The sequence below is a fragment of the Pezoporus flaviventris genome, unplaced genomic scaffold, assembly GCF_033815535.1.
Source record: "Pezoporus flaviventris isolate CSIRO_AGI_PZ_B2104156 unplaced genomic scaffold, CSIRO_AGI_Pfla_v1 ptg000027l, whole genome shotgun sequence".
Taxonomy (NCBI): domain Eukaryota; kingdom Metazoa; phylum Chordata; class Aves; order Psittaciformes; family Psittacidae; genus Pezoporus; species Pezoporus flaviventris.
The window spans coordinates 3,836,560-3,849,568 of NW_026892575.1; the positions used below are offsets into that span (position 1 = coordinate 3,836,560).

General features: G+C 34.9%; 1 protein-coding gene across 5 annotated transcripts in view; it reads left to right on the forward strand.

Annotated features, from left to right (window-relative positions):
• LOC133271965 (transcription initiation factor TFIID subunit 4-like) overlaps window positions 1-13,009 on the forward strand; it is a 149,092-nt gene that overhangs the window by 33,916 nt on the left and 102,167 nt on the right. For all 5 annotated transcript variants that reach the window (XR_009744305.1, XM_061458500.1, XM_061458501.1 and 2 more), the window contains exons 9-10: window positions 2,356-2,470; window positions 8,199-8,368. Coding sequence is in view for 4 of the 5 variants with exons in the window: in XM_061458500.1 (XP_061314484.1) it covers window positions 2,356-2,470; window positions 8,199-8,368 (285 nt within the window). In the remaining variant the exon portion in view is untranslated. The remainder of the gene's footprint in view (window positions 1-2,355; window positions 2,471-8,198; window positions 8,369-13,009) is intronic.

Genomic DNA, 13,009 nt, shown 5'->3' on the forward strand with positions numbered 1-13,009 from the left:
TTGTGTCTTAATATTAATGCATCTATGTGAACAGAGTATAACGCTTTTTAAAGCAGTTGTACAAATATACAGGCTTTAAGGACTCTGATATTAATAAAATTACTTCCACACTGGGGAAAGTGACACTATAGTTACATCCAGAAAAATTCACGCTCCTTTATCAGATCACTTGTCAGTATAATAGTAAGGTGAATTGTACCTTATGAATGGGAGAATTGAGCCATGGAATAATTACCCAGCATATTCATTGCAGCTATTTAACCTGTGCCGAAATACAACTAAGCTCCTAAATTTGGGCTTATTTCTCTAAATCTTGCTACTAAAAGTTTTGAAACAAGGATGCAGTGGTGAAAGACTCTGTATGTCATTACCAATCACATGAACTATCTAGGCCCACAGGTGATTTGTGATTTAAACCAGAAAGCTTCTATGTCACCCCAAAACTTATATTTGCTTTAGCAGATCCATTTGAGTGGAAGTACATATACATGGGGTGAAAGAAAGTGAGACTTATTTTTCCATATCCAGTGTAGACATACTCTTTTCTTGACACCAGGAAGCTAACTAACTGATCTCTTGCTGTACCTGTTTTTGTTTTTTCTTTTTTTTTTACCAAAATTTATCATATCATCTGTAGAAAACAAACTGTTAATACTAGTTCTAAAGGAATGTAGTTGTGATTCTGGAGGAGTTAATTCCACTGTTACCTTAATTTTGCCACCGCAATAATTTTCAAGGTTAACACACTTTTAATCTCCTTGATGTTAGTTGTAGAAAGCAGAGATCTGCTAATTTTTATTATTCTATTATTTCTTCCAGTTCACTTAGTACTGTTCACGTACCTTTCAATTAGTTAATCTTAAATAGATAGATGAACTGTCCTGTCCATGAACTAATGCTATCTATGACATCTCATGGACTCTGAATATTCTGATGACAAAATATTTTTTGTTCCCCAGGCTTGGAGCCTCAGGTCCTAAATCTTGTTTTGTATTTGCTAATGCTGAGAGTCCACACAACGGTTGATTTATCCAGATTGAAGAACTGAACAAATACTGTTAGATCAGTTTAGCTTTATGATCATATGTTGAAGTTGATGAAGACTTCAAAATAAAAGAAAGTAATGCTGGACTCATTCAAAGCTAACACTTGTTTTAGCAAAGAAGTGTTCTCACAAGGATTTGTTTGGGTAACACATTTCAGGTTTTTATAATTCCTGAAAGAAAAGTAATGCAGCTCTACTAAGGTTCATAGCATGTCATTTATATGCAGTTGAGTTACAGATGTGTAGAAATAACCTCATATCCTCTCAGAGTCTTAAGTACTATGTGTATGTAACGCTCAATAAAATCGATTGAAAAAAAGGTGAGATCTTTTAAGTTAAGCAGACTTAAATTAATTATTTTCACATGCCAAAACACAGGTGGGATTGAAGGAAATATAAAATACAACCCAAGTAAACATGTTTAAGTAGTAAAGGAGGGCTTACTCCAAAAGTTCCATTTATCACTCCTTTTTCATTTGTATACTGATGAAATGTTTTTAATAGTAATAATACGGGTCTGTTGATTTTTCTAACTAGCAACACAAATTTTATTAGGTATTAGAATCATAGAACCGTAGAATGGTTAGGGTTGGAAAGGACCTTAAGATCATCAAGTTCCAACCCCCCTGCCATGGGCAGGGACACCTCGCACTAAACCATGTCACCCAAGGCTCTGTCCAACCTGGCCTTGAATATCAGAGAGGAATTAGTATAAATTTTTTAATTTACTGTCACAAGAAGCTGAATGGTCCACCACAGCCTGGCTCGTTTAGAAAGCCCAGTTTTACTTCCAGTTTGTGTCAAATTTTACAAAAGTGTCTTTTCCTTTACATACAACATGAAATATTCTAAAATATTTAATGCTTTCAACTCTGAAAATACATGCGTTTCACTGTAACCAAGAACAATGACTATATAAAAAATGTAAAAGGCATAGTTAATCCCCTGAGTGACTTAAATCGTCTGTATCAACACCATTTCAAATTCTGCTTCTTTATTCTGTGCAGATTAGCTAGAAAAGTGGTTTAATGGCAATTGCAAACACACTTATAGCCATTATGTGTATTATAACCAGTTATGGCAAATGGTTTTCAGTTTTGGAGTCCCCAGTATCTTATAAATATTGAACAAACTGTAATGTTAATGTAAATTTTTTTTTTAAATTGTTCTTCTTCAGCAGTGTAATCTTTAAAAATAATAACTTCCTTTGTTTGCAATTTACAGACAGTTAAATTTAGTTCCTGGACAGAAGGTTCTTTGATGTAAATTGCCTAAGACAGCTCATAATAACATTGCTTGGTGTTTTTCAGGCACAGTAGGGAAGGCACCAACAATACAAGCCAGCAAAAGTCCTGGGGGCTTTGGTGTTCAGGTCTCTGCAAATCAGAAAAACAAGCTGAATGACCCTGGAGGTGGTTCTTTCAGGTAAAAAAATAAAAAATAACAAGAGAAAAATGCGGAGGATGGGGGGGTGGGGTGGGGTGTGCTTGGGGGGGGTGATCTTAAATATAAAATAGAATTTAGAATTGGCTTAACACCAGAGGGCAGTGTTTTACAATAATTCCTGCCTTTTCTTACTATTATTGGGTGACAACTTGCTTACTTAGTTCTATTTTAAAAAGAAGGAGGGGGTCACAACATATCTTGAGGATTTTTCCCTAAATGCACTTTTTAATGTTTAGTAAAGCCTTCAGTTCTGTGGGTTATAATAAAACTTCTGGTAAGGGGAATCATGTGTATGAAGTTTTTAAAAAATAATGGGTGGTTTCATGCTATCAGATTCTAACATTCATATGGAATGTATCGTGACGAGAAGGTGTCCTGTCCTTAAGCTTCTGCAGCTATGCCCTTATCAGCATAGAGAATATACTATACGGGTTTGTTAGTGGGTTTTGTGTTTTTGTTTTTTTTTTTTCAGTTTTGGGTTGTTGTTTTTTTTTGCTGTTTGTTTGTGGGTTTTTTTTTGTTTGGTTTGTTTTTTTGCTTTGTTTGTTTGCTTGTTTGTTTGGGTTTTTTTGGTGTGTGTTTGTGACTGTGTGTAGGGTTGTTTTCCTGGTTGTAAAGAGAAGACATCATTGTATATATTCTTCACGTGCTTACTCTTCAGTAGCAGAGGTTGGGGCATTCTGTGGGTCCCTGTACTAACCAGGTGCTGCAAAGGTTCAGCACAGTAGCATTGATGCATTGAGTTGCTACACCAGCTCTTTTGTACTTCAGAGGTTTTTTTAATGTGTATTTTGATATTTTTACTTTTTGTAGTGAAAAGCTAGTCTTATGTTTACTGCATTTTGCTTATGCTACCATAATTTTTTTTTCCACTGATGAAAGTACGTTTTATTTGTGTTTAAACATTTTCTTTCTTTGTTACATGACAAAGTGTTCTTAGATTTTCATATTCTGTATCTCTTATGTTGCTCTGACATCATCAAACTAGTAATTAATTTTCAGGCTTATGCTTTTGCAGGTGAAGTAGAAGAGAATTTGTAGCTCTTTGAAACAGCTCTGCTTTGAGGCATGTCAGCGTTGCAACTAATAGTGGTAGTACTTAGTATTAATCTAGAAGCAAAATCATTCAATTTTTTATTTTCCAATGCTTTTGCCTCCCACTGAGTATTTAAATGATTTAAAATGTCTGTTGGGTTCAATTGTACTGTCTTAATAAGTATTTTTTATGTTTGTAAGCAACATGAACATTTATTCTTCGTTAGTACAGCTTTCAATTTTACATATACCAAAAGGGACAGCATTTTTTTTAACTGGATGTTGTAAACCGTGCCAGGATTGATTCTTGCATTCACTTAGTTTATACATAGAATATATTAGGTTAGCTGGAATTGTTAATTTTCCCTTGGGGAGAAGCAAATGCTCAAGGCGCTGATTGATAAATCAATAAATCTTTAGTGAGTTTGGTAAATAAGCTGTCAAGGGTGTATGTCATTTTTCCTCTAGAGAACAAATTTTAGTCAGAATGAATGTGTTTGTTTCCTTACATTGTTTTCTCCTTCAAAATAGTAAAACACAAAGCTGCATTTAAATAAGTCCATAAAATTTCAAGGATTTATTAAACAGCAGCAAATATCAAGCTTTTTCTTGATATCGTAACAAAGAATTCAGTTGTTTGCATATTTGCATTTCAACCCCTAACCTCTCCTGAGGACAAATAGATGTCTGACTATTAAGCCTGAAGGCACAGAGCTGGAAATCTGTATTAATCCTCTGAATGCTGACTAGTTTTCCTCAGCATTCCCAGCGTGTGTGAAGAATGTGTTTTTAGCCAGAAGGCAAACCAGCATCTAAAGCAAAGCAAGAATTTTGAAAAATAGTTGTGTTATGTATAAATTTATTTTGCCCTTAGTGTTTTATTATTGCATATTTGTTTCATTATTTTATATTCTGCTTTCTTTAAAATAACTTACTTGAGCTTTTCACTTTTGTGAGCAAAATCTTGGTCACTAGAAATGGAAATGTGAACTTTGTTATTTTCAGTTTCCTCTGTTCTGGACTGTGGAAAATAGAAGAAAGAATTACATAAAAGCAATGAGGAATTTTGCAAATTACAGCTTAACCTTTAATGTCAGTATTTATTAATGAACTCTACTGGATATTGTAGTAGCTGGTTTATGAAGCAGAGTTTTCAACCCAGAACTTCTGTAACATAAAGTTGTTGTATTAATGAATTACTGTCACTTTTTGAGATTAAAGTTTGTTGTTGCTGAATTCTTCAGAGAGCTCTAGACATACTCCACCTAGTTGAACTTTCAACTCTGTTAGTATTTGAGGATGCAAATTTGAATTTTTTTTATATTTTTTTGTTTAGTTTACAATAGAGATCCAGGCTTGCACTTGTACTGTAAGAGGTTTCTGTAGTCCAGAGAAATGAACATACTGACATAATCTACCATTGACAACAATGAAAGTAGCAAACTGTCAACTTAGCCACAGTTCAGACTGTGGCCAATATAAAGAACTAGTGGAAACATTTTTTCTCCCTTTTATTAGGTAACAATAGTTTCAGATGGAAGGGACCTTGGGGGGTCAACTAGTCTAACTTCTGACTTGGAGCAGGTTTGGTTAGATCAGGGACTGGCCAGTCTACATATCTTCAAGGATGGAGATATGGTGTTTGTACTCTTGTATTATCCTCCCACTTCCTAACTGTATTGAATAAGGCTCAGTGGCATTACATGCGCAATGAGGCAAGAAGCAGACAGAACCATTCTTAATGTGTTATGGACAACTGTGCGAATACTTTGTTTTTTCTTATTTTCAGGTAAGATTATTTTTTGTAATTGCACAAATCTTTTTAATGAAGAAGAGAGGGGGGAGGTATGTTACAGGAGGTTGAATGCAGGAGGAAGAGCTCAGCTCAGACTATTTTAAGATGCAGCTTGTGTTTGGAAGGAGTTTGAGAAACCATGCTGTTTTAAAAATAGCATGTATGTCAGGATGTTAGAATTATCCCATAAGACTCGGAATTTAATCTAGTAAAAAAACTAGAAATAATTACTGAGACAATGTAATTAGTATGAGCACAGTAATATACACCAAGAAACATGAAATTGTTAAATACTGTTCTGGGATGAAAAGGGAAAGATAGACATTAATCATCAATCTAGACGACCACTGGATGGCATCTTTGTTCCACAGGATGACTTCTGGAAACTCAACTGGACTTAAAAGTTGACTTTTATAGGAAACAGTTTTGAAAGAATGCCAGCCCTCTTAATATGTAAATGTGTGTGTGTGTGTGTGTGTTTCAGTATCCAAATCCAAGCTTTTACTCATGGTGAAGTTCCTCAAAGTTGAAAAGAACATATTGATAGTTTTTCCCTTTAGACTGAAAAAATTTTAGTCCCAACTATGCTTAAAACATATTTATTTTCCATGTAACATTTTAAAAAAATAAATGTACTTGCATTAGATTGCTAATTTAAGATGGAAGAAGATTATTCTTTCCAGCAGTTAGTAATGATCATTATAAGTGCAGTTGCATTGATTTTTGGTAATTTCATTGGAATCCTGGTTTGTGCTGAAATTAATTGTGTGGGTTTATTTCAGGCAATATTTGTTTATTTATAATATGTTCTCAGACCTATACTAGGAATTAAAATTGGAACAGTGAAAATGCTAAACAAAAGGAAGGTACAAGATAGATTGTATTTCTCTGCTATTAAGTAAAAGTAGAGGTCAGTATAAACTTTTTAAAATTGTTTTCTTGAAGTCAAGAGTGCTATCTTGATTTTTTTTTTTTATGGATGTTTGCTTGAAGAAGATGAAGCTCTGGGCTTAATTCTTTTTTCCAGTGGCTTCTTATATCTTACATAGTTTTAAGTCTGATTTATGAGAACTTCCTTTTAACTGTATTTGGTTTTGCTGCTGTTTAAAAGGCCTGATGGATTTGGACCTTGTGACTCCTGGGTAGGTTACTTTGGGTGGGTGATGCTTTTTCTGTTTTGAGCGCTGAGGTTTTTAACCTCCCAAAATCTTAGTTTTCCCCCTTTCTTCAGCTTTAGTTCCTGTTTTTCATTTATAGCTAGAATCTTTTAACTCGTCACTGAAATATTTAAATCATTGTTAATTGCTATGTGGCCAAGTACATTTATCAGCTGTGGTATTTGGGGACAGTTTCACAACTGGTTGGACAAGGTGGAAGAGTTTTTTTGGTCATCCATGCGCTGAATGCGTAGGAGCCCAGTTTCTCCATGGCAGTTCCTGTGTCCCTCCTATGAGTATCATACACATACTATGGGAAATGTGAAAGTGAAAATCCTTTAGACTCCTCATGAAAACTGTCAAGTTGGAAGATCAATTTTGTGATATTGTCCTAAGGAATTTCACAGAGAAGAAATCATATGCTTAGTACTCATGGGAAATAATAAAAGCTCGTTTGTGTAGCATTTTTCTGGCAATCATTGAAAAATTTTCCATTTTTTGCCTCAATTGTTAAGCACACTTATCCAGGTTTATATGAACAGAAGTCCCTTCTTGAAGAAATCCATTCTCTAAGAAAACATAGAAGTCTTCCACCAGAATGGGCTGCTCTAGTGCAGATATCAAAGTGTAGAAGGGGACAGATAATAGATTTCTAGATTTATCTCATTCTGTCCTCAGACCTTACTTGTAGCTTTGGTTTTGACTGTAGGCATTGAACTTGTAACAAGTGACAGAAAATATTCTGGGATTGCATCTGTGTAATGTTTTGGGTTTTTAAATCTTTCAAATTAAGCTTTTATTTGTTTGCTTTATGCAGTAGGTGGAGTCTGGACTTGGATGTATGTGAGTCTTTTCATGTTTATAGTCTCTATAGTTGTGTAATTGCTTCTAGAATATGCTGAAATAGTGTTCATGTCAGTAACAGTCCTAAACAGAATGTGCTGAAAAACAGATGGTTATTTCCGCAATTATGAGTCATACCTCATAGAGGTAAAAGATGCTTGGGAGATACAGGTATGGAAACTCAGATTTGTCAGTGTACTTCCTCAAGCTGTTAGGAAGGCTACTGCAGGGCAAACAAGTGAAGTCCTGCTATCATCTTCTCAAATTGTATTTGAGAAGATGATAGCATCTAATTTTTCTAAGACTACTTGACATATTTAGCTAATTTTTGTATGTTGCCATGGAAAGTACCAGTGCACATTGAAACCACGCTTGGAACCCAAATTTACCCAAGAATTCATTGTGGTCAAAGAATCTTTCCTGACTATTGGTGTCCATTTTGATAGGAATTTGTGAAATAATGCAGTATTCCAAATTCATATTTTTCCTTTTAATGTCTGTGGAGTTTTTATTTATTATTTTACTTCTAGTTTTCAGCATAAAAAGAATAGCCAAATGCTGTGTCTTTAATGGTGATCATTGCCTGACCATCCTGGTTTCATTAATATTACTGACTCTCAGGTGAAGAAAGGACACTTCAGTCACACCTTCTGGTACAGACAGATTGTTCTGCTTCCAAAGTTTTCCTAATGTGATCAAAGAAATAGTTATTTCTGAATCTAGAATATGTTCTATGAAAACAGAACTTGGTGGTTGTGCTCAAGTTGGCCCAGCCACCGGGCATGTTGCAATGATGATGACTTCTTGCAAAGCAGCTAATCACAAAATGAATGTACCACATGCAGAATTATTTTGTCTGTTTGTTTTATTATCATAGAGATGATGATGACGTCAGTGATGTTCCCTCTATGGCTGGTGTTAATCTTAATGAAGAAAGTGCCCGCATTTTGGCTGCCAACTCTGACTTGGCTGGAACTCACATACAGTCCTGTAAAGATGAACCCTTTCTTGCTGCTATACCTCTACATAAACGCATACTTGAAATTGGTGAGAACCATGTCCTTTCCTTTTGATAGTGTTTCCTTTGGAATAACTGAGTATGCTTAGCGCTTAAGATTGTTTTTTTAGGAGTTTTATTGCTTGATCTTGTATTACTAAACTTTCAAGGTTTTTGTGATAAAAGTTAATTATGTCACATTGAAAAAAAAGTATACTGGTGCTTTTAAACATGCTTTCCCTCTGTTTTTATATCCAAGGATCTCAAAGCTCTTTGCAAACATTAATTATTTCTCACAATCCTCCTTCATGTTTTACACATGAGAAGATTGAAAGAGAGAGGTAAAGTAAGTAGTACAGGTCACAGAGGACACCTGTGAATAACATTTAACAGAATGTTGAATTTATCTGTCAGAATTTTCTTTCACTGTGCAAACCAGTTATTTCTTAACACGTGCATCTGTTTAAGTTAATTGTGATTTTCGCATAGCTTTTTTTTTTAAAAGGTGTGTTTATTTGTCCTGGTGATAAAGTGTATTTTTTTTGTTCTGCTATTTGAAAACAGAAGTTAAAAACTAGTGGAAAAATAACTCATCAGTATTAGTGATATTTTAAGGTTTGTAAGTATCCTCAGAATGTATTTCATATGACATACTTAATATACTGTGTATGTTCTAGTACCTAAATGCATCTTTTTCAACACGATTTTGTGATATTTTCAGAGCTATCAGTGTCTTTAGATACTAAGCTCAAATTATGTAGGGGTGTGATTTATGTGTTTCTTTTAGAGCTATGCTTGTATCACTAGTAAAATTTTTAGGGATCTAGTAATTTTAAAGATAGAAAAAGCTTGTTACACATCAGTACCATAGGGTTTTTAAGTCATGATACTTCTGAAATGTTGTGTTATTTGTGTTCATTGAATTAATGGAAGCCTTTTTTATATTGCAGTTGCAGGTAAAGTTTTTCACTGGCTTATTGTCAAGCTTCATTCTTGGATTTTAACTAGTGCCCTTTTAAGTTCTAGGAGAAATAAGTTATTTTGCATGCTGTAGTTACTACGTTGCGATGGTGCGATGATGGCATTATGTGATACTATCTGGGAAGGCGTATGCACAGCATTTTGTGAGATGGTTCACCACCACCTGGGATAGGAAGCCAACAAGGTTTCAATTAAACTTGAGTAACTGTTGTGCAGAGTGCTCACACAATAGATAATAATGGTGTAAGGAAACAAAAAGGAAGCAGATATAAAACTGTTAAAAGAATGGGAAATCAGTAATAAATTTGCCATATAAGCCTTAATGAACTGTCTGGGTGTAACAATTGCTGCACAACATGAAGCTGTAATTACAAGTGCAGGACTTAAAGGAATCTGTACATACTTTAAGAGCCACAGAATCCATCACTCTATTCATCACTGCCTTTTGGGGTTTGCTCCTCAGAGGAACAAATCCCTATGGCTGTTTTTGAAGCTTTATTGGCTTTGATAATTGAAATGAAACTTTCAAAGCTTTTAAAAGCAGCTGCAGGGATTTACTTCTCAAAAGCAGTGAATCCAGAAGAGCGGCCACTCCTAGTGATCTCCTGAAGCCACTTTTAGAGCTTTATTTTGGCTTTACATGAAGCCTTTTATAGTTTTGAAAGTGGCTGTGGGGTTCACTAGTGGCTACTATCTGGGATCTATGACTCTTGAGGAGAGAATTCCTTCAGCTGGTTTTGAAGTTTTAGAAGCTTTGTTTTCACTCTGTGTGGCCAGATTTGTTTTGCATAGGACCACACACAAATTTAGTAGTTTGTGCTACTGGGCACTTAAAATAACGACACTGTAAGGTCGCGACAAAACTCAGTCTTACCATATGTTGCTGTGCCTAGACACACGAAGGGTAAGCAAAGGAGGCTGTGACCTTCTCAAGCACATTGGGAAAAAGAATGATGCGTGAGTCTTCATTCTTCTGTTTTTGTTAAGCCTGTTGACAAATGACATAAAATACATTGTTCCTTCTTTATTTTACCTGAATAGGACTTAAACAGACTTTATTTTCTACCTTTAAGTCTATTCATACTTAATCACTTCAGTTTTGGGGCACGCTTTTAATGTTTTAGTAAAAGAGAGATTTGTGGTATGTACAGTAATAGGAAACTGCTCTTCTTTCTTTCTCAGAAGCTAGATCTTTCAAGTTTTCTGTAATATTAATCTCCTTCTCTTTTCTGAGTAAGAGCTCTGTCGAGCAACTCAGTAGTGTTCCCCAAAGGCTGTTTCAGAGATTGTGCTCCCATTCACTAGAGTCGGAATATAAACTGCTAAAGTAAGAGCAGATGCTGTTCAGTCTTTGGCAGTAACCACCAGCCAGATGCCTCAAAGTTAAAGAGGTTTCCTAATATATTGTACATTCCTACCTCTACTGTAACTTTGCAGTGTTATCGTCCAAATGTTATTTTAAATCTTAATGACTAGTATTATTACTGATACTTTTAAATGGAAGAAGTAACTGAAAGGTAATTCATGCAAAGTTATTCATCCACTTCCCACATGCTTCCTTATCCAATTCTGTATCTCATCTTTGGCTGGTAAACACTGCCACTTCTTTATGTAGGAAGACAGGGCTGTGACTGTTACAAATGCTTCTGATGCAAAATCAAGTGGGTATTTCTTAGCAGATAATGGTGGGGTGTTTTTTTTTTTTGCAATTCCATGCAGGATCATAAGACTTTAAACCCTGATCTTTCTACATGACGGCACAGCACAGTGAAACATATGCAGAGCTGTAAGGCTTTTGTTTCTCTTTTTTGGGAAGCTGAGAGGCAGAGTTTGATGTTCTTTATGCATGTGCATGCTGATGTCCATATAAACTCTTAAAACTTCCTAGGTCTTTAACTCTGTTACTAAAATGGGCAGTATTTCTTTAAAGGGCAAGCTAAGCCAATTAGACACTCACAAATAAGTAATGCTGAAATCCTAGCTTTTTTATGTGGTGTTATGGGAAAGAAACAAGAAAAATAACCTTCATAATTATTTCATCTTTATTAATTTGTAAGGTGGTTTTTCATGTGTAAGAATGCTGTATGAGTGAAGTTTTAGAAGCTGTTTTGTGACATGGTATGTTTCTGCTGTTTACCAAAAGGGGCAACACTTCAATGAATGAAATAATTTGACTTACTAGGTTGTTCTCAGCTAACAGTTTCCTCTGGTTTGTACCAACCTTGTGAAAATAGAAACTTTTTGGCTCAGGAATTACTTTGTTACAGCATTGTTTCTCAGAGCAGGTAAGAATTAGGATGCATTGTATTTTATATTTAGTATTCAATAGTAGTGAAAGGTAGCAGGACATAGGGAAGAATTGGATGAAAACTGAACACATTTTATATTGCCTGCTACTAAATCCATGGAAAAGGGAACAGCTATGTTATGTATTTTTCTGAGAAGTCTGTTGACTGGGATTTGGTGGTCTCTAGAACACCCAGTAGTGGTTTCAAAAAGCTTGCTTTATGTTTTGTGATCAACCACGTGTAATATTCTCACAACCTCAGAATCTGTAGCAGTTTATTAATTCCCACAGCTTTTGTTTTATTTCTGTTTTTTTTTTTTTTTCCTACAATCTATGATGCCATTTTGCTTTTATTGGCTGTTCTGGAAATGTCAGAACTTGTGGAGAATCTTAACCATAAATTAGCTGTCTTAATGCAGTGATAATGAAACTCAAGTTAGGCATACTGTATTCATTGGCCTAGCTTGTTTTTTTGCTCTCTGTTCACTTTCAGTGTTCTTCACCCTATTTTTCCTACTTCATTTTTTTTATTGTTACAGAGCACTGGCTAAATAGAATAATTGCAAATGTGAAATTCTTAAGAAATGTGGGACTGGCTTGGCCATACTGAATACATTTTAACTGTCCATCTTGTATTTTCCAAATTCTTTTTACCTAAATATGTATGAAAAAATGTATTGGAGGATCATCAATTATATTTTTGGTTTACATTCATTTGGAATTATTTTTACACCTCCATTAGGAAATATTTTTTTCTGTTGCATGATTTTATGAAATACTGTATTTATGTCTGGTTTCTAGCCTTGTTGTAAATTTCCTTTGGAAAAATGCTGTTACATTGACAATATAGCATACACCTGCAACATTTCCTGTCACAAAATTAGTACTAGATTCTCTTGCTTCATCCAAATAGAGTTAGGCAAGAACACATACAGTGGTGCAGGCCAGTTATTAGGAAGCTTGAAAATGTGCTGATGAATCCAAATTCTGCTAGTCAGTTGTTAAAAGGCCTACAGTCTTTCTTGAAACAGTTTCAGAGAAGCTTGGCTTGTAAGAATTAAGCCACTGTCTCTGTTAACATAGCAGTTGTAGGGTTAGGCTCAACATAATTTATAGCTTTACATGTGATATATTTTTTTAAGTCAGTCTGAAATATTGATAATTGTTCTGCCTTTATTCTTTCTTCTGTCATACTTGAATTGCCTGTCTGCTGTAAAAATGCATGTTAAAACATAAGAAAATAGCTTATGCTTTTTCTGTATTCTGGAATGTATTGAATCTGCTATGTGGCCTCACAGTGGCAGCCCAGTTGTATGCATGCATGTGTATATATTGTAAATAAATAAATTGGATACTCTAGAGGATATTTAATGTTGCTAAACCATCTAAGAATTGATTGGGATATCATTCATGGAACCAGGCC